This window comes from Vulpes vulpes, chromosome 11 (assembly GCF_048418805.1).
Source record: "Vulpes vulpes isolate BD-2025 chromosome 11, VulVul3, whole genome shotgun sequence".
In the NCBI taxonomy this organism is placed as follows: domain Eukaryota; kingdom Metazoa; phylum Chordata; class Mammalia; order Carnivora; family Canidae; genus Vulpes; species Vulpes vulpes.
In genome coordinates this window covers 1,666,605-1,687,792 of record NC_132790.1, presented here as the reverse complement: position 1 = coordinate 1,687,792, position 21,188 = coordinate 1,666,605, and the positions used below count along the sequence as shown (strand labels likewise).

Here is a 21,188-nt window from a genome sequence, read left to right as displayed (position 1 = left end):
GCTGCTCCCTGCACCCAGGACCCCTCGGAAGCCTCCGCTCCCGCTGCGAGGGCTCCGCTGGCCACCGCGCCCGGCCCGGCCCGCACCTGCCCGCCCGCGGCCGCCCAGGCGCTGCTTCCCCCCGGGCGGCTCCGGCCGAGGCCGCCCCCACCTGCTCGGGCCCTCGCGGTTCTGAACCAGGAGCGGGGTCTGGGCCCCCACGGCCGCCTCCAGGCCCGGCCCCGCCGCCCTCCCGCGGTGGAGGCCCCGCGCCCCGGCCCGAGGGAGCTCCCGGGGGGGGGGGGGGGGGGACGCCGCGCAGCAGCCCCACGCGGGTGGCCCGAGCCCGGGCGCTCGGGGGAGGGGCCGCCTCCGGGACCCGCAGCCCGAGCCCTCCCGCCCCGGCCCGGCCCGGCCCCGGCACCCCCGTCCCTGCAGCCCGGCCCCCCGCGCCCCGCGCCCCGCGCCCCGCGCCGCCCGCACTCACAGCGCTTGGGTGAAGGCGCTCAGGCCCTCGGGCACGGCCGCCAGCCCCCTCCCCGAGCAGTCCACCCGCCGGTCGCCGTCGCAGCTGCAGGGCGCCGCGCACAGGGGGGGGGCCGCTCCGCTGGGCTCGGCCGCGCCGCGCAGCCCCAGGGCGAGGAGGCACAGCAGCCCCAGCGGGCCCGGCATCGCGGCGGCGGGCGGCGGGCGGGCTCCGGGGCGGCTCGGGCTGCGGCTCCGGCTCCGGCTCTGGCTCCGGCTCCGGGTGCAGCTCGGGCTCGGGCTCCGGCTCCGGCTCCGGGTGCAGCTCGGGCTCCGGCTCCGGCTCTGGCTCCGGCTCCGGCTCCGGCTCCGGCTCCGGGTGCGGCTGCGGCTCCGGGTGCAGCCCGGGCGCGGCGGGCACTGCGGCTCCGGCGGCGGCTGCAGCCCGGGCTCGGGCCGGGGCGGGCGTGCGGTCGGCGGGCTCGGCGGGCTCAGCGGCCCGCGGCAGCAGCGCAGGGACGCGGCGCTCGGGCGTGCGGCCCCCCCCGCCGCCCCATGGAAGCGCAGACGCAGCCCCGCTCCTCCCGCGGCTCAGGCCAGCCGGCCCGGCCGTGCGCAGCCGCGGGCGCCGCGCTCGGCCATGGCTCCCGCCCCGGCCCGGCCCCCGGGCCCCTCAGCGCCGCGCGGCGCAGCCCGCAGCCATCCCGCCCCGCCCCGGCCCGCCCCGGCCCGCCCCGGCCGCCGCCCCCCGCGCAGACCCGGGCTCGCCGCCGCCCCGCCCCGCCCCGCCCCGCCCCGCCTGGCGCCCCGCTCGGTGCAGGCTGCGCGCCGCGGGCCCCGGCCCCGGGTTATGCAAATCAGCCAGGTCGGTGCCGAGCGCCCGGGCCGCGGAGCGCCATTGGCCGGCGGGCGCCGCGCTCAGGGGCGGGCAGGGCCGGGGCGTGTCCCCGCGCGTGAGTGACAGCGGGTCCCCGGGACGCTCCTCCGCGAGGCCCGCCCGGGCGGTGCAGGGGGGGGGCGGGGAGCTCCGACCCGGCCCGCCCGGGGCACCGCAGCAGCCCCTGCACCCGCGACCCGCGCGGCCCCTGCGAGCTGTGCAAAGCGGAGGCAGGTCTGGAGGAGGACGGGGCCAGCCTCGACCTCGGGACCTGCGCGCGGGCTGAGGCTCGGCCCCGCACCCCGGCGAAGCAGCGCAGCCCCGGCCCTGCAGGCCCCTCGCGTCCCCGAGATGCGCGGACCTCAGTGGAGAGGCACCGGGGGGCCAAGCCTTACAAGCAGTGAACCACCCAGGACACGAGGTTTGGGTCCTTCTCGGGGACTTTAAAACCCTCAAACGCAGGGATCCCCTAAGAGGCCACGGGGCTGATGCTCCCAAACGCTTTTTGCAAATGAGAAAACACTGAGAAGCCAGCAGCAAGTTTGGGGCGGGCAATGGTCAGCGTCCCTCCCTCCTGTGACACCCCCTGGAAGTCATCATTTGCACCCAGTACTGTCTCTCTTCCTTTCCACTGCGCCTTTTGGGTTGCTTTATTATCTACGTCGAGGATGGTTTTCCTGAATGCTTCAAGGCAGGTGGGGTTGAAGATGTGGCTCCCGTGAAGTTCACCACTCAGGTCACCTAGGTAAAATTGAAGAAAATGGAAATACATTGAAACAGACCTAAGAAGTTTACAACGGAACACTGCCATCATCTTTGCATCTGAGAGTTTATCTTCAAAAAAACAATGCCCCGTTGGGTCCATGACTAACATACAGTAAAGTGACTTATACGCTAGAGAGTGGATAGATGCAAACGTGCTTGGACTTACAGTTTTTAAGAATGACATGTTTCCTCTAATTGTGTGTCTGAAAGAGACCTTACAGATATATGGACAAGCCCCTGGTTTCGTAGATGAGAAATCTGAAGCCCTCAAGTACTGTGCTCTGCCCAGGATCATCACAGGACCACCCCGGTCACCAGCTCCTTGTCTTGTGCCCTCGGAGCCTTCCCTAAGTGGGCACCCATCACCTAAATCGCTTCTATTATTTTCTAGCAACTGCCATGAGAAAGTGAAGTGAGAAAACATTGTAAATTTGGTTTCTTTGATTCTTTTAAGACCGCTCCTTTATAACAACAATGAAAGAGGACAGAATTCCTCCTGCCGAGATACCACTTTCCTATGCTGCTCTAAAATGAGAATTATACATTAGAGTGATTTTTTTTTTGCCCCAAATAACTTTTCTCTCTTCTAAAGTAGTGGTTTTTAGACTTCCAGAAGCGTAAGAGTCACATGCAAAGCTTGGTTAAAAATGCAAAGTGATGTAATAGGCTTCAGGGGAGCCCAGAAATCAGCATTTTGATGCACATCGCGTGAAAGTGATATGGGTAGTCCATAAGCCACATTTGTCCTTTGCTTCCGAGGAATAAGATGTTAGGGCTGGCAACTTGGGTGAAAGGAGAGATTCAGATTTTGGAGAAAAGAGAGATGTAGATTGTACTGAGGGATGAGTTCCTATTGTCTATCAGGTGAAGAAGGTAAGAAAGGAGGGTTCCAATTTGCAGCTTGTCCAAGAAGACAAAATATCCACAGCAATGGCCTTGCTGTTAGCACGTTAGTATCTCTTACAGTTCCTATATGTGCTTTACCATTGAAGATAAATTGGCCAATTAATCTTCACTTTTTGGATAAGATGTCCTAAGAGAGCAAAACAAATTAATTTTTTAGAGCCTATCCCAGATAACTAGAGAAAAATGATCAGCTCTGGAACCGTAAGGACCTAGAAAGATACGAGGATGAGCCAACATGTGTTAGCAAGCAAACAGGCAGCGGAGACTCTGTTTCCAGACTGGCTCCCCTTCCCCCGTCCTCCCTGCCATGGGTGAGGGCGTGCGTAGCCCCACAGGCTAAGCGAGAGCACGTGTGGCCTAGCTGCAGAGCTTCTGCACACTCCACAGGGCACGCGTGGGCAGGGGCAAGGCCCCCTTTTTGAGTGATGCTCACCTAGGGGCTCTTGGGCAACGGGCACAACAAGGTGACAGACTAGTGGACAAGCCAGACTTTGGTCCCACTCACCTCTTCACCAGGCTGCATAAGTGTCTGCAAGAGGCTCTGGCTGCTGGGCCACGGGCTGCTGTGGAAATAAAAACCGGGAGGTCTTGGGAGCTCTCCCCTCTATGCCGTAATGATTAAAGGCCTCAAACATACAGAATTTCATTTTTATGACTTATTTTCAACTTATAGGAAAAACAAAAATCTGAGTTCACAGCCATCAGCTTAAGATACAAAAATGCCACAAACGTACGCGAAGCTCCCTTTGTACCTCTCTCCAATGTTTGTTGACTTCCCAAGTCAACTCAACCTGGTGGCTTTATGAAATACGTGTTCATGAAATATCTCATCGTCGTTAACTCATCATCATTACATAGCATCCATTTTAAGGATGCACCCCGTATGTATCCATTCTATTATTAATATTAAACTCGTTTCTACTTTTTCTAACAATGCTACCATGAATATTCGTGTACAAGTCCCCTTGTTCACGCATGTGACAGCTTCTCTAACGTGCCTTTCCTTGCTCCACGTGTATGTGTGCGTGCGTGTGTGTCTAGGAGTGAATTGTGTGCACTCACCATTATTGGATATTGTGAAATTGCTTTCAAAAGTGAATGCACTTACTTGTGCTTCCCACGGCGGAGAATAAAAATTCCCATTTCTCTATGCCCTACCAACAGCTGATGTTGCGCGACCTAAATGTTCGCAAATCTGATGCATATGAAATGCAATCTCGGTGTAGTTTAAAGTTTAATTTCTCTGATTACAGCTCCATCTTTTCATCTAGTTATTGGACATTCCAGGGCACTCTCCTGTGCATTTGCATCGCCTATTCATTTCCTTTGCCTGTTTGTTTTCTATCGGGTTGTTCATATTTGTTTTCATTTTTAGGGCCAGATAGTTAATACTTTGGGCTTTGCCAGCCATATGGTCTCTGTCACAACTATTCAACTCTGCCAGTGTAGCATAAAAGCAGCCGTAAATGATATATAAACAAATAGATCTGGCTGTGTTCCTATAAGACTTTTTGGGCAAAAATAGATGTTGGACTAGTTCTGGCTCATGGGCCATAGTTTCCCAGCCCTGTTTTATAGGTGCTAAGTGCCTATCGAAGTCTGATTATTTTGGAAAACTACTTGCAGGATTATGTGAAATTCACAGGGACGACACACCTCAAAGGTGATCATCTTTTCCTACAAGTTAAGATCAAGCACTTGCAAATTTCTGGGCTCTGTGGTGAGCTCACACTGAAGCTTATATTGCAGAATGAGCTCAGAAGAGCCCATTGCAAGGCAAAAAAAAAAAAATGCTCCCCTTTCTGGAATGAATGGTCCACAAAGAGTCCTGGGCACTCAGGTTTATCTTATTTTGCATCCAAAAGGCACCCCCAAAATTTTTGACCTGAGGCAATCACATGAAAAATGGCTGTTGACTCTATAAAAGCATGAGTGCCAAACCTGCCACTCCAAGCTATAAGCTGAACATGTTTATTAAAGACATATTGATTTGCATACATATATGTATAAATGGGTATCGACATGTACATGTACATAAACATTTCAAAACATGAGAGATCCAGGGAATAAAGAAAGACTATCACACCCGTCAGCAATCCGGTTTATAGCTGACATTGGAGTCCTCAAGGGCTGCTGTTATGCTGTGAGTCCTCCACGTTTGCATTTGGGGCTAGCGGAGCTCCCGCGCTGGCTCAGAGGCTTGCGGGCTTTCCATCCTGGTCTTAAATAGGCACTTTCACCCACTTGTCCTTCTCTTCCGTGACTCACTGTCCCTAGAGTGGTCCTGTTGTGGATACGACCTATTTTTTAGGGATAATTTAAAACAACAACAATCACTTTGAAACACAAAAAATAACAATGTGAAACTTTTTTACTTTTTTTTTTTTTAAAGATTTTATTTATTCATTCATGAGAGACACACAGAGAGAGAGGCAGAGACCCAGGCAGGGGGAGAAGCAGGCTCCCTGCGGGGAGCCCGATGTGGGACTTGACCCCCGGGGTCACAACCTGGGCCCAAGGCAGATGTTTAACCGCTGAGCCACCCAGGCGCCCCAAAATTGTTGACATACTAAAAATAATCGCTTCAGTTGCACTTGTGGCCAAATTTGGGCTTCTGGGCCCACTTCGTCTACTGCTATTTGTGCAGAACTGAGAGCGCTTGGGATGTGAGGACAGGCAGCGAGGCTTCTGGAAACCAGCCCTTTTCAAGACGTCACCAAAGAGTCCTTAGATTCCAGACCTGGTTGGACATCGCGGGGCTCAGAGACCCTTTTCAATAGTTCTGAAGACCCATATTGACCCCACATTTCCACACATTTAGGTAAATATCAGAAATATTTGCCTATTCATGCCTAATCCTAAATTCATGCAAACCTGATTTTCTCATCCTGACCTCTCCCAAGAGGAGAGTGACACTCAAGGGAACAGCTTCTGAATGACGGAACCGCATGTGGCTGCCAAGGCCCCAGTGCATAAAGTACCGGCCCGACCTAGACGGAGGGGAAACGCGTCACAGAAGCCAGGCACTGTGACCCGCGCAACAGTAAAGGTTAAAAAAAAAAAAAAATCAGAAAGGAAGTCCAGAAAGATTATAACCTGGTCACACTGAGGATTTGTTAGGGCCAAAGTGTTGATAAAGTTCAGTCACTGACTTGGGTTCCTTTTTACTCTCTCAGGATTCCCAATAAAACTTTGCACACGTGAGGAAGACCGTAGCACGAGACAGCCACGTCAAAGAACTACGTGCAAAATGTGTGCAGCTCACAGAAAAGCGCACAGAGAGGACCAGCCCTGGGCGAGGTCTTACCTGGCTCCCCAAATAGCCTGGAACGTTCTTCTTTGTCTGCAGGAACGGACTTGGGAAGGAATCGGGAAAAGGAGGCGGCAGGAGAAGCTATGGGGGTGGGGAGAGAAGACAGGACGTTCTGCACATCCTGCTCCCGCCTTGCAGGCCGACGACTGCCCACGAGGACACTGCCAGGCCCTGCGTGGGTAATTCCAAGGCCTTTCTTTTTGTCTGGTGGCAGCTACGACGACCCTCCTCACACTAAGGAGGGGCGAGCACGATGAAAACTTGAACAATCCTCGGGCTTTTGAAATGTCTTTACAATCTTTTTTGAAACAAACCAAAAAGTCAGAGACCATGCTTTTTTTTTTTTTTTTTTAATATCCGAAATTCATTTTATTTTTAAGCAAGCTCATTAAAATTTTATTTTTATTTTTTTAATTTTTTATTTTTACGTATTGGAGTTCAGTTTGCCAACATATAGCGTAACACCCAGTGCTCATCCCGCCAAGTGCCCCCCTCAGTGCCCGTCACCCCCACCCCCGCCCACCTCCCTTTCCACCACCCCTTGTTCTTTTCCCAGAGTTAGGTGCAGAGACCACGCTTTTTAAAACACAGGCAAGCTACCAACTGTCTGTAATCTTCCAGATTACCTGAGAAAGGAGCAAAGAAAGCAATGGAGACTGGGTCAGTGGTGTTGGGCGTTAGGAAGATGCCAAAAATACTGCTCTGGGAGCTGGGCGGCAAACTCTTACTACTATTTATTAATCTCTTTTTGGCTTCATGTTAGTGTTAAACTATATTAATTCAGTTCATAGAAGACAATGAGGAAAGTTAAAAAATTTCAATATGAAAGTGTGAATGGAGGACCTTGAGGTGACGGACACACACACACACACACACACACAGTTTCCAGTGAGCTCTACAGCCAGTGCGGGGTTCGAGCGCATGCCCCGGTGATCAAGAGTCACATGTTCTACCCACTGAACCCACCAGGTGCCCCGAGGTGACAGAGAAACATATTATCGTCACTTGGCCAGTTTGCTCCTTTTATTTGAGAATAACACAAACTTGCGAAGATTTCTAACATTTTTCTGGATTTTTTTTTTTTTTTTTTTTTTTTGTCCAAGCAATTTTTACCACCTTCCTACTCCTGAGACTCTGCTCTGCTAGGGAATAAAGAGTTTAGGTTAGTGCAGGGCAGTCCGCCGTCAACACCGGAGGAAGATGCCTAAAACTGGCCGGTGCACTGGTTCTGATGTCCTAGGCCTGGGGTGGGCCCGGACTCAGTACCTCAAAGTCCCCGATGCCGAGGTCGTCTCCCACCCCAGTGTCCCACGCTCTGCTAGAAGATGGTGCCCGCTGGCTCCCTGGGAGCAAACCCGACGGCAGGATGGCTCGGCCTACTGGGGGAGCCGGGAGGGTACGGAGGGCGATGCTTCTGGGGAAATTGGGGAGGGCACGGGCAGAGTGAGACGCGGAGCCGTGGGACGAGGGACGGAGACACAGGTTTGACTCCAGGCCGGAGAGAAGGAAGGGCGAGGGTGGCTGAGTGTCCGTCAGAAGGGCGCTTCCATCCCCGTCTGGGGGAGACCCCCCGCGGAGAGTCCCTTGTCTCCTGAGTCTCCAGCTGCTGTGCTGGTCACTGACCGGGTCCAGCCCAGTGGGGCTGTTGGCCACTTGGCCTGCCTGGGGTCCGAGGTGCGTGTCCATGGCCGAAGAGCCTCTGCCGAGGCCCGCCTCCCTTCAGGCGCCTCCCAGTCCACCTTAATTTATGGAATCTAGAAAACTTAGGGCTAGAAAGGACCTTAAGGCTTGTTCAACCACCTGCCTGAGGCTGCAGATCGGGCCACAGCTCTGTGTCACTCTGGGATCCGTGGAGGAGCAGCACATCGTGCCCACCCTGGCCCAGGCCATCCGCGGGCCGCGGACCTCCCGAAAGCACCAGCCCGTGTGGTGCCCGGCTGCCTCCTGGGGGCTGGGAAGCGCCAGAAGTACAAGGACACGCGCAGCACGAGTGTAAAACCCCGGGGTGCAGGAGGGAGGACGAGGCAGGCACACGGGGGGCCGGTCAGCCAGGGAGCCACGCCCTGCGCCAGTGGCTCCACAGTCGGGTCACTCTGTGTTTTTAATTTGTAGGGAAAAGAGAAAATTCTTCACACATTTACTGTCCCACGAAGCGAGACAATGGCAAGGCCTCAGATGGTCTTTGGTTTATTTACGGAACGTGCCCGTCCCCTCTGAAAGGACCTTTCTCTCCATCAAACATCCTGTCTGGGCTCCGGGGAAGATAAGGAAGAGGCCGAAAGCCAAAGATCCGCCCCAGTCAACTGACGTGGTCGGGAGTCGAGGCCTGAGATGACACCACGCGACCCTGCGCCGCACCTGCCCGCTCTGCCCAGCCGGGGCCACCTGTGGCCGCCCAGGCGCGGCTGTGGGCAACTTGCAGAGGGAGGTCTGGCTTCCTTCTAGGGCTGCTTGAGTCTCCTCGGTGACAAAATTTTGAATTTTATGAAATACATTTGATTTTGCATTTAAAAGAAAAGATTGTACAGAAGAAGCTGTTGTGTGACCACAGAAGGTGCGCAGCACCCTTGCGGCTGCTGTGGGTCTCCCCCCCGCGGCCCTCCTCCCCCCCCCGCGGCCCCCCTCCTCCTCCCTCCCCCGCGGCCCTCCCGCTGCCACCCTCCGGGACGCAGTGCAGGCTGGGAGGGCCTTTCGGTGCGGCCGCGACCCGGGTGGCAGCGTTGGGCTGGGCCAGCGGCGGCAGACCGGGCCCGGGCGGGGCGGGGCGGGGCGGGTTGGGCCCGCCGGGCTGCAGGCCGCGGGGGCCGCCGGCAGGGGGCGCAGCCGCCCGCCCGCCCGCCGGGTCCCACGGGGCCTCGGCCGGGCCCGACGTGGAGCGCAGGGCTGCGAGGCGGGAAGGACGGCCCGCGGGCGCCCTCCTGTGGCCGAGTGTGAAAGGCTGCGAGGAAGACGACGGCGCAGGTACCCCTGCGGCTCCGCGCGGGGTGGGGGTGGGGGTGGGGGTGGGGGTGGGGGGGTTCCGTCAGTGCCGCCCTCCGGCCTCAATAACATTTATTTTTAAAGAATATTTTATCTGGGACGCCCGGGGCGCTCCGCGGCTGAGCCCCAGCTCGCGACCCCGGAGTCCCGGGATCGAGTCCCGCATCGGGGTCCCCGGTGGAGCCTGCTTCTCCCCCTGCCTCGGTCTCTCATGAATAAATAGTCTTTAAAAAATAAAAACATAAATTTTATTTGACCGAGAGCACAAGTGGGGCACTTGTGCCACAGCCCCCTTCTCCCGATGTTCGCGCATCTCACAAAGGATCTAGACGCCGGTTCAGACGTCACGGGGCGCCCAAGCCCTCCCTGCGGCTCGAGTCCCGGCTCGTGGTTTCCCTGGCCCCGCGGAGGCCGCTCTCCCGGGGGGGGGGGGGGGAGGGGGGAGGGGGGAGGGGGAGGGGCGTCGCGAGGGCGTCGCGGGGTGCGCGGAGCGTCTGCGGGCGGAGACGGGGTCCGCCGTGGGGACGAGCAGTCCCGCTGGCCGGGAGCCGGGGCCCTCGTGCAGCCGAGAGCGAGGCGCGCCCCCCGCGGTCCACGCAGGAGCGCGCCGCCGCCCTTTTGCCCTTTTCAGAGAAGCCTGAAGCCGGGAGCGCGTTCACGGAACGGACCCGTGGGAACGCACCTGTCCTCCGCTCAGCTCGTGGTCCTGGAGCTTCCCGCAGGTGGAGCCTATGTGGCCCCAACAAAGCGCACAGAAGACGCAGCACCTGGTGACCCCTTCATCAAGGTCACAGTGGTGACCCGAGCGGCCGCGGGGCTGCCGTCCCCGGAAGGCGGGTGCGGACACGGGCGCCCCCGCCACCCCGCTCGGGCCACCCCGCGTGGAGCCACGACGCCGCGCGACGCCCCCGCCCCGGGCTCCGTTCGCGGCAGCCCCGCGGCCGCCCGGGCCACGCCCCGTCCCACGCCCCGTCCCGCCGGGTCCCGACCCAACACGCCCCACTTGCCCTTGGCAGGACTCAGGAGGGCGGCCCCGGCCCGGCCCCGGCCCGGCAGCCGCACTTACGTCTCCGTCGGTCTCGGGCCCGAGCGGGCAAACCCCCGTCCTTGGGCGCCTTCCTCCTCGAAGGCGTCGCCCCCGTCCTGGGGAGGCCTCCGAGCGCTGCTGGAAGCGCAGGGCGGGCTCCCGGGCGCCGAGGAAGGGCCTGCTCACGGGGCTGCCAGGCCGCAGGCTGCGCTCGCTGACTCCCCGGAGCTCCCCCGGGCAAGCAGCCGACACCGCGGCCACCGCCGCTCGGGCCTCCACAGGCGCGGCCTCCCCGCCGCAGGCTCAGGCTCAGGCCCAGGCTCAGGCTCTGCTGCCCCGACACACCAGGGCACCGAGGCACCGAGGCACCGAGGCACCGGGAAGCCCCGGGAAGCCCCGCCCGCCAGATCACAGGGCCCGGCCCGGGGCGCCGACCAGGCCACGCTGCCTCTCTCAAAAGAACACACGAGAATCTTTTCCGTAGTTATATTTTATGAAAGACAAAATACGGGAGTTCAAAGCTTCACTCCGGTAACCATCACACATTACGCCCTTTCCCCTACTCATTAGTCGTCTTACACAGACCTCCCAGAAACACATTCATCGTGGAGTTACGCCATTTCTTCCCCAGATCCAACACACAAGAACATAATACAAGTTTATTTTAAATAAACCTCAGAATCAGAATTAAATTTGTAAATGAAGTCATCTATCGAAAAACTGTTACATCTAGTTGGAGTATATTTCTTTGCCTCAAACCAAAGAATTAAAGTAGAAGCATGTTGTTGCTGATATTTTTAAAAACTATGTCCAGATACAAATTAGTTTGGAAGTTCTTGGAAAATTAATGAGCAAGCAATTTGGTTCTCTCCACTATTTCATCATCAAAGAAACTGCAACAACCGTTGGAGAAACGCTATTTAGGGAAATTCTGGACAACAGAAAGTGTAAAACCAGATTGTTAGAAGACAACAAAAGTTAGAAAATTCATAAACATACATTTATTCAAGAAACACAATTACCAGAGTCCTTGGTATTTCAGTGATCATTCCACATTATAAAATATTCACAACATGTATTCTTTTTAAGTCTACACCAAGTCATGCTGACATTCTTTTCAGATAAGCCACAGCCATTAAATGCTATAATATCCATGTAAATTGTAAACAAAGTACTTGAGCCAAACTACTTAAGTATTAAGTACTGAGCAAAAGAACTAAAAAATTTAGTAGAAGACAATGATTTTTTAAAAACACATCTGAATTACCAAATCCCAAAGAACTAGGCCATTATAATCTAGTATACTAATGGATAAAGCGGCCCTATGAAGACAGTACATAATTATCAACGACAGCATTTCTCATCTGCAGTTTTTAAATAGGCTTTCTCAATTAATAAATTTATTTTTGTTGAATTTTAAAGGCCAAGGGGGCAGAAAGATGACAGACATTAAACTACTGGCCAATTAAAGAAAAAAAGAGAAGAAAAACTATAATTACTTCCCAAATAAGGAATGCCAAGTATCTTTTATTCCTCAAGAAAGTACTAAGGAAGATAATCAATTATTGTATTTGCAGCTACTAAACAGTAGCTATAAATTGAACTATTCTGTTCTGATACTTCCAGATAGAGTCCAGTGTAATTAGAGCATTTTATAAAGGGGAAAGCAAGTGGTTCTCTACCCTACATGTCCTTTAGAACCACCTGGAAAGCTTAAAAAAGTAAGTATCTGGTCCCACCCTGGGAGATTCTGAACTTACCTGCTATGGAATGGGACTCCTGTATTAGAGTTTTTTTTTTTTTAAAGCTCTGCGGGGTTTTCTAATGTGCAGTGAAGGTGGAGAAACCACTGAATCCACCCATTTTGAAATACCAAGAAAACAGATGGAAACTGGGTAGTTTACAATTTACAAATCAAAAGCTTATTTTATACTTATAATGTGCCTAGTTACGTTCATGAATCAGACTATTTATTTATAAGATGACAATCCCCTTCACTCTCTCGCTAAGTAAGACCACTACTGTACATCTTTGCCACTGAATGAATTTTTCTATGGTCAAGATTTAAAATTCTGGGATACACTGAAAACTGCATTAACAAAAACAAACTACTGCTACTCATGCTCAACAGTAGCAAGCAAAACTACTGTATTTGGCTCCTTTAAGCTATCCTTATTTTAAGAATTATAAATAAGTGCCAACCCACACAACGAACAGATTGTGGATTACTGCAGAAGAAAAAAAAAATTAGCTTACTCAACTTACTAAGTTTCAACACCAAAAAAGATTGAACTTGGCTGAAAGTTCTGAAACAGCGGAGATACTGAACCAGGAAGCTATAATTTATAATGAAATGTTGACACGCCCTTAAAAGCTACTACAGCTGTAGCTATACTAAAGTAAGATTTTTCAGGATTTATTTACCCTGTAATGCAAGAATACGAGCATACTAATATTACTGTTTTTATATGCACCGATCTCTCTCTTTAATAATGTAAAGCTCTACAACAAATACCTCTAATAACTTTACAATTAAATTAAAATAAGTCCATAATTCTTCTACACTACTTTGGTCTCAACGTTTTAAAACATCAATTAATTTTGAAAATACACAATTTAACAACATGATCCTATCAATACAAGCACGTTTTGTAGTGGACTAAAGACACATTCAACCATGCAATCCAGTGTTCAATACCTAAATGATAAATAACAATGCTGATTGACTTTTATTCTGAAAATCATTGAAAACTGGAATAATCTTGTAAGACTCACAGTGCTCACACACATGCAGAAAAAGGTATACATTGCTATTCTTCCTGAAGGAATGTTACAGAATGCCCACTTTTTACAGGGTAATTAGGATAAATTCCTTATGCATTTCAACCCATTATCTTCTTTTTAGCATCTGTCACTTAAAATTCTTATAAACCATACAAATGTTCCTATAAGTTGGGACCGAAAATGACCTCTGACTCGTAATTTCCACCTTTAAAAAGACCTCAGTCACGGTCCTACGCTAGTAGCTGCCTTTCAGTAAAAGAGTGACATCCAGTGGACAAATCAAAGAATCTCTCAGAATTCCCATCCTTTGAATCAAAGATCACATCTCTACATTCAACCATCTCGGTATGAATGAGTTCCTACTCATTTTGACTTAAGAGTGTGCAGACTCTTAGGAATAGATCACCTCATAATTTCTATATATCTTAAGCATATCCTTCTATCTTCTTCCTATTTAAAGTCAATTCTCCAAGTGAGCTAGTTAAGAGTGTGTAACTCTTGAGGCTAGTGAGGTTAAAGGTAGTATTTCGTCTTTGCTTCTGCTATTTCCCGGCACAAACTAACTGGCTCATCTCTAGGAATGCAAAAACCAAAATATAAGAAATATATTTAAATAAAAATGAATAGCATTAAAAAAATTTGCAAAAGATGAAACCTGAACCTGTTTTTGCATTTACGATTTATGATCTATTGTTGAACAGAGATATAATCAGTAATGCCAACAACCAAATTACATCCTCTTGCCTCACTGCTCAAATATTAAGAAAGAATATATATTTTAGCAATGATTGTTTCAGTGTTTAAAAACTTTTATAAATCAGTATAAACGAATATTCATTATACGTTATGTTTAAATAAAAGTAAAAAATTTCCACTCTTCTGTGTTATGATTTACCACTGATTATATATATTATGTGTGTTCCAAGTACAAAATGCAGCAGTGGTGTTAACACTGATAGTGTAGTGAACTGCTGCTGTAGCTGAGACTGTTATGTTTCATTTCTTGGAAAACCGTAAAGAAATTTTACACATTAAAAAAAATAGAGTAAGCAAAAAAAGAGCTGGAGAACTGTTACTTTTAAATAAGCAGCCAAATGAAGAAAACTTTTTTTCCTAAAAAAAGATTAAGAATGTAAAAGTACTTTTTAATATTAAAAAAGCATTTTTAAAAATCTATAACAACTTTATGACAAAATCTGCATTTGAAAAAGGCCTGTAAAAACAGCAGGACAGAATTGCCCTCATCACCTTTCACTTTTTGTCAGAAAAAAGTGTATGCATCTCTGGAACCATAAACAATGTTAAAAGAGGTGTTTATAAAATGGCAAGGAGGATTTCACGGGAAGTTTCTGTTTCTTTTTTACAATCACTGGCATTGCGGCCATCAGTAGGTCACAAGTAAAACTTTTCTAGCTAAAAGCAAAATGGAATATACAGTTTTGAATTGCATTAGGTCTGTTGCCTGCGTTTTGCTGATCTCATTTTTTCAAAGCGTGACTCCATTTCTTCTAGGACCTTGGGTGTATATCGTACTACTAATTTAACCTTTCCCTGAGCTGCTTTCAGCAGTTCTACAGCTTTTTCATGATGTTCTCCTTCAACGCTCTAGGAAAAAAAAACAGACATGAACACACACACAATTAATATCCCAGGTTTTGTTAAGTAACTCAAAACACAAAAATGTTTAAAATACACGTAAGTAAAAATGTTTTAATGCTGTATCATCTCAAACACTACAAACCTATGACATAATCTGGCTTTATCATTTTAATGGATGTGAAATCCTCGGCTAATCATCTTCTGTTTGGGACGGCCTGGGTGGCTCAGCGGTTGAGTGTCTGCCCGTCTGCCTTTGGCCCAGGGCGTGACCCTGGGGGGTCCTGGGATTGAGTCCCGCATCAGGCTCCCTGCGTGGAGCCTACTCCTCCCTCTACCTGTGTCTCTGCCTCTCTGTGCCTCTCATGAATAAATGAATAAAATCTTAAAAAATAAAAATAAAAGTAAATCATATTCTGTTTATAGCCCAGAAACTGGTTTTTAAGTTTCAAATAATTACTCTGAATACCAATCTATTTGCCCGATTATTTCACAAAGTCAGAAGTAAATTAGCCAACTGCTATTCTGTAAGACTAAAATCAGGGCAGACTTCTAATTTAATGTATTACCTTAACTACTAAAGAGCTTAATTACTTCATAAAAATCACACTAAGAATTGCTAATTTACACTGGAAAAGCAGCAAAACACACTTAAAATGCTTTAAAAAGTTATCACTGTACTGAATACTACTGCCCAGGATTTCCCCAAAGGATTTCTAAACTATGGTTCTTTGGTGTCCCCCCCCCCCCCCCATTATCTTCTGTTTCCATAACTCAAATACACCCCCAAGTGGTTACACTGCATTACTACAAATAGGAATAAAAGTCATCCATACCACTCCATTAACAGAAAGGAGTTGATCTCCTCGCTTGAGGCCCCCATGCCTATCAGCAATTCCACCTGGAATTATTCGAGATATATAGATTGGAGAGTTTTGTTCTTTGCCTCCCATAATATTGAATCCAAGGCCTTCTTCTGTTTTTGGTAGCTCAACAACTCGAGGATGAGAATGTCCTTCGCTGGCAGCAAATGCAGCCACAGTAGCCTCAAAGAAAATTTTACATATTTTTAAAATGTGATCTTTGTTTCAGTTCTTTTGTCTCTTTTTAAAAACTACTTCACTTTTGATGTCTGCATGCTCACAAATTCACTGGCAGTCTGGAGGAGAAGGTAAAGCCGAGCACAGGGGATTTTAGAAACGATGACTGGAAAGCATACCCTGGGTGTCTATGTAGGAGGTGTTGAGATTGGTTAGGTCACTCAGCCCACCCAGTGTCCAGAACTGCTGTGCAGCAATTGGCAAGCAGGCTCGCTTGGCAGATGAGATGAGAAAACTCCTCCTGCAGCCAGCAGCCCTGTGCCTGGCTCCTTTAGGAAGGAGCTTCTGTACAAGACACAACCTACCTACACAGTAACCTATAAGGAGATAGGTGTTCTTAGGCAGTCATTTGGGCGGCTGTATGATCTGTACTATATGCTAAATAAATAAATAATTCAGGATCGAGAAAAAGACAGGTACACGTGACCAATGTGAATTTTTGTGTTGCTTTAGTGAACTACCCAGTTATGACTAAAACCCTACTTTAACACTTCTTTAAAACTTTAAAATTTAGGCTAATGTACACTAATCCTAACACAAAGTTAGGTTATTTGGCTTCAGGTTATTCGGCTTCATTCTGCTTTTAAAGGTAATTAAGTAATCTGGTACCATTTTTCACGATAGATCAGGGTGCATGAGCAAAAATGGGGAGTAGGACAAGAAGGAAATCAAGATGTGTTGACTACTACTAGGTTCCAAGCTCTGAAAGAAGCCTTGTTTTACAGATTATAGAACAAGAAATTCAGTAAGCTGTGAAGGTCATAAAACTAAGGAATTTCAAGCCAAGTTTCTAGCTCTTTTTATACTCTTCCAAACTATATCCACATGTTTAAGTGTTTATATTCAACAGAGAATCCAATATTTCCTTTTATGGACCAGTAACTATCAAGGCAAAATTACCTGCTAATGACTAGTTCTAGTGTAAGTCACCTACTGCTGATACTAAGTTATTCTAACAAGACATGAGACACATTGATGCTAGAAATATAGGAGGTTCTAGAACACTGCCACAGAAAAGCACATTGAAACCTGTCATATGCAGCTCTGAAGAGGTAACCTAACCTATGACATTACCCCGTATTTGCAGAGTTGAGGTAAAGGAGAAAAGCAAAGAGCAGCCCGGGAGTGTATCCAGCTCTACCATATGCTGTCTGTGTGGAGAAAAATAACCTAATGTAATGCTTCCTCATCAAGAAAATGAGGATAATATATTTCAGAATTTTGATGAAAAATTACATAATTAATAATACAGTATGTATACTATATATAGAAGTTATGTATTAACATGTGTATTATTTGTGTGCAAGTGTATGTTTAATGCATTATCGAAACTGTATGATAAAATATTTGTTGTAAAGCCGATAAAAATGTCTTCTCTGTATCTGAGATAGTTTAGTGTGATGTGAAGGATAATCCATGTTATCAGCTTTCAAAATAAGCCTATCAAATATCTAAGAATTACATATTTTAAACCTCTCATTTATTATATATTTTCTCATTTTTACTAGCTGGAAAAAAAAACAAAAAACAAAAAACTACCTTTGCAGTTGCATTAGCTCTCACTTCAGGACTGCTACTGATGTCCACAGTCTCATAGACGTGTTCATATACCTGTAAAACCCAGAGATATCATCATGCTTTAAAATTTCAGAATATACCACATTTGAGGTATAAGTCAAGTTAATCAGTGTGTTCAAGTTTTAGGCAAAGTTATGCCATCTTGGTAAAATATTTCTCTAAAAAAAAATCCCCAAAAATGAAGAGGTACAAAAAAAAGTCACAGGCATGAAACGTATAGCATAGGATATACAGTTTTCATATTGTCATAACACGTTTGGGGACAGAGGATGACTAGACTTACTGTGGTGAGCACTGAATAACGAACAGAATCGTGGAATATACTGTACGCCTGAAATTCATACAGCATTGTAGGTTTATTATACTTCAATAAATTTTTTTTCCAAAAAATGAGAGGGATAGGTTCTAAAATTTTCTAAAGTTTGTTTCCTAAAAACTTCTGACCAAATTTCAGAGTATGATCTTACATCCAATTAACTCAAGTGTTCAGTAAATTTAAGCCTATTTACTCACCTCTCTCACAGCATTGCAGAATTCACTTTGAAGGACTCTTTGTAAAGCCTGCAGTTTCTGTGGTGGCACCTCTCCACTTCTTTGCAGTTTTTCCAACAACTCTATTGCTCTACAAATATCTAAAGTCAAACAGACACACACTGATCATTTTCTCTGAAGATTCGTTAAATGCCTTGTAACAGGATTCAGTACTCAGGGATTAACCAGAAAAATGTAGAATACAGAGGGGAAAAAAAAGCCTAAGAGTATGAGCTTGCATGTTTGAGGGGGTATGTGAATACACATACGAGGGAGGGAGTGCAAAATCTGAGAACGTTAAATTTTATGTAATTAGGAGCCTTATGTTGCATACATATAAGATCTGGAAAAAAATTATCTTTGAGATGAAGGAAAACTGAATATAAAATACTAAATGTCACAGAAAAGGACAGGGGTTCAAATGTGAAGACACACGAACATTGGATGGCTTCATAATGCTGACGGTTCTATCTGGAGCTCATTAGTCACTAAAAATTTACCTATCATTATCAGTAATCAAAGCACTGAGTAGCACAAACACTGTGTGCTAGGGAAATCCTTGTTCATTTCTGAAAGAAAACCACAATTTACATGTGGATGTGAACCATTCAACAACAGATGCAGTTAGTGGCAGGAACACAGTTAAAACAATGGTAAAACATGTTCGGAAATTCTCATGGGAAGTGTGTTTTATAAATCAATACATTTTTTAAGATTCAGAGTCATGTTGGGGCGCCTGGGGGGCTCAGTCGGTTGAGCGTCTGCCTTTGGCTCAGGTCGTGATCTCAGGGTCCTGGGATGAGCCTCGGGTCAGGCCCTCCGCTCACTGGGAAGTCTGCTGCTCCCTTTCTCTCTGCCCCCCTCCTGGCTCCATCCCCCTCTCTCAAGTAGGTAAATAACATCTTTTATTAAAACAAAACAAAACAAAAGATTCAGTCATGCTAAAACACTGTTATAACTGCCTCTATTTTTTTTTTAAACTGTGTTCTTGTACCCCAGGAGGCTAGAGTACCTATTATTCTTTGCCTCCTTTTAAAAGAAAAAAGCTCTAAACTTTATACTATACCACAAGCCTGGAACGTTTTCTTTATAGAATTAACATGGCCTTCCTGTGTATGCGGCTGCAAAAGTAGGAATAAATGTAGTGAAACAAGCAGTAGCTTTCCCGATTCCAGGTAATAAAAAGCTTCAACCGCTGTTGATCACATGCAAGGGGATCAGACTTTCCCGATTCTGATTTCCCACAATTAAAATGACTGGTGAACGCCGACTGCTGGCTCATGGATTACTTTAACCTACAAAGTCACCACATGTAAGCTATATGGATATTTCCAATCAACAGGAGATGGAAACGAAACGACTGTTTGCTGAACCTCAAGTGTACCTCGTCACGTGTTCACATGTCCTCCGACTGAATCGAGTTTTGGCTATTTTGGAAGACGCTCCGGACCCTGATCGTAAGGCGCTAATTTTACACTGGGCGCTGCTGGGAGTGTTTGTTAACCAGAACTGGAGGGAAGCGACAGTGGGGGGGGGGGGGGGGGGTCCTCTGTCTTGTCCGGCTACATGGCAGCCACTAGGAATTCACCCTACCAAGCTGCTGAGCCTTCTGTCACAGACCCAAGGACTCTGAAAAAGCAAAAAAAAAAAAACAAAAACCAAAGCCGTGAGCACCCCCTAGTACGCGCCAGAGGTGCCGTCTCGCGGTCTGTGCTGCGGCCTGCAAACCACGAAAGACCCCGCCAGCGCGTCGGAATCCCACCACCACCACCGGCTCCGCTCCCGGGGAACAGCCCCGCTCCCATCTGCAGAGCACAGCGCCGCTGCGCTCAGGAGGAGGAGGAGGAGGAGGAGGAGGAGGAGGAGGAGGTGGTCACGGTCTCGGGCCTGACCGAGGAGGTCACACCCCGGAGGACCTGCTCCGCGGTCAGTAAAGATGCTGTGACTCGGGAGCCGGGGGGGGGGGCATCTGCCCGCGGCCCAGGGCGTGACCCCGGGTCAAGGGGTCGAGTCCCGCGTCGGGCTCCTGCGTGGGGCCTGCTGCTGCCTCTGCCTGCGTCTCTGTGTATTCTCAGGAATAAATAAATAAAATCTTTAGAAAATGTTTATCCAAGCGAGGCCGGCAGCGAGGCGCACCGCGGAGCAGCAGCGCCCGGCTCCCAGGTCGAGGCCGCGTCGGCGCCCGCCCGCCCGCCCCGGCACCTGCCGCGTCCGCCGCGTTACGTAACCGCCCGCGGGGCCGGCGCGGCGCTCGCCTCGGGGGGACCCGGCTCCGGACGCCGCCCCCGGGAGCGCGTGGGCGGCGAGGGCGGGTGGGCTGCGCCCCGGGCACGGCCGCTGCCGGCAGGGCGGGCGCCCAGGAGCGCGCGGGGCCCCGCCCGGGGGACCGCAAGCGCCCCCTCCCCCAGCGGCAGGGCGCGGCGACGCGCGGCGACGGGCAGCCCGGATCCGGGGCGCGGGGCCTCGGCCGCACTCACCCCTCTCCAGCCGCACGGGCTCCCCCAGCGCCGCCATCTTCTCCCTTTGCCCGCGACCCACAGGAAATGACGACACGGGGCGCGGCGGGGCGGGGCTTAGCGGCCGCCGGGGGCGGGGCCTCGCCGCATCGCGAGAGTCGGCGCGGTGCTCCGGCGGGGGCGGGGGCGGGGGCGGGGGCGGGGGGCTCGCTGGGGGCCGCCCTGGGTCCCCTCGCCCGGCCTCGCGCCCCCGCGGTCCCCTCCGCTCCGGGACGCCGTGGCCGCGCGGCATCGCTCCGATTGCGCACACGCGGTCTTAAGGGCCTGACCCCGGGCGCCTGCGTGCTTCCCGGTCGTGACCCCGGGGTCCCGGGTTCGAGTCCCGCGCCGGCCCCCACGTCGTCCCCATCTCCTCCCCGGAGCTCCCCGTCGGGAACCTGCAGCGGCCCCTCCCGCGCCGCTTCCCGCCCCCGGAGACCCGCAGGCTCTGAGCCCTGAGCTGTCAGCCGCCCCCGTGCCCCAGAGCGACCTCCAGCTGCGGGGCGCCGCCCACCGCCGCGCCCGGGCCCTGCACCCCTCCCGCTGCACCCGCCTCCCCCTCCCCGGCTGCTCCGGAGGCACCACCGGGCCCAGCTGGAGGTTCTCCCCGTGTTCCCCTCGGTCCCTGCTGGTCCCTGCTGGTCCCCGGCCCTGCACCCCTCCCGCTGCACCCACCTCCCCGGCTGCTCCGGAGGCACCACTGGGCCCAGCTGGGGGTTCTCCCCATGTTCCCCTCGGTCCCTGCTGGTCCCGGCCCTGCACCCCTCCCGCTGCACCCACCTCCCCGGCTGCT

The 21,188-nt window shown here is 50.6% G+C and overlaps 2 protein-coding genes across 2 annotated transcripts in view; both read right to left on the bottom strand.

Moving 5' to 3' along the window:
* Positions 1-1,020, bottom strand: part of LGR4 (leucine rich repeat containing G protein-coupled receptor 4) — a 101,002-nt gene extending 99,982 nt beyond the window's left edge. Inside the window, exon 1 of the mRNA XM_072725365.1 lies at positions 467-1,020. Coding sequence (XP_072581466.1) covers positions 467-651 — 185 coding nt within the window. The 5' untranslated portion in view covers positions 652-1,020. The remainder of the gene's footprint in view (positions 1-466) is intronic.
* A 9,765-nt stretch (positions 1,021-10,785) lies between these two features.
* On the bottom strand, positions 10,786-20,515 carry LIN7C (lin-7 homolog C, crumbs cell polarity complex component). The gene is made up of 5 exons (XM_072725364.1): positions 20,378-20,515; positions 17,883-18,001; positions 17,331-17,402; positions 15,528-15,737; positions 10,786-14,700 (listed from the first exon to the last, which is right to left on the bottom strand). The coding sequence occupies exons 1-5, from the start codon at positions 20,412-20,414 to the stop codon at positions 14,545-14,547; spliced, it is 594 nt and encodes a 197-aa protein (XP_072581465.1). The 5' UTR covers positions 20,415-20,515; the 3' UTR covers positions 10,786-14,544.
* Positions 20,516-21,188: the final 673 nt, after the last annotated feature.

Bases quoted from the DNA above. Each gene is read 5' to 3' on its own strand.
- LIN7C (XM_072725364.1), bottom strand. From the start codon at position 20,414: ATGGCGGCGCTGGGGGAGCCCGTGCGGCTGGAGAGGG. The intron at 17,403-17,882 runs GTGAGTAAATAG...TGGGTTTTACAG, and splicing joins TCTGCAATGCTGTGAGAGAG to GTATATGAACACGTCTATGA. The intron at 14,701-15,527 runs GTATGGATGACT...TTTTTTTCCTAG, and splicing joins TCCTTTCTGTTAATGGAGTG to AGCGTTGAAGGAGAACATCA.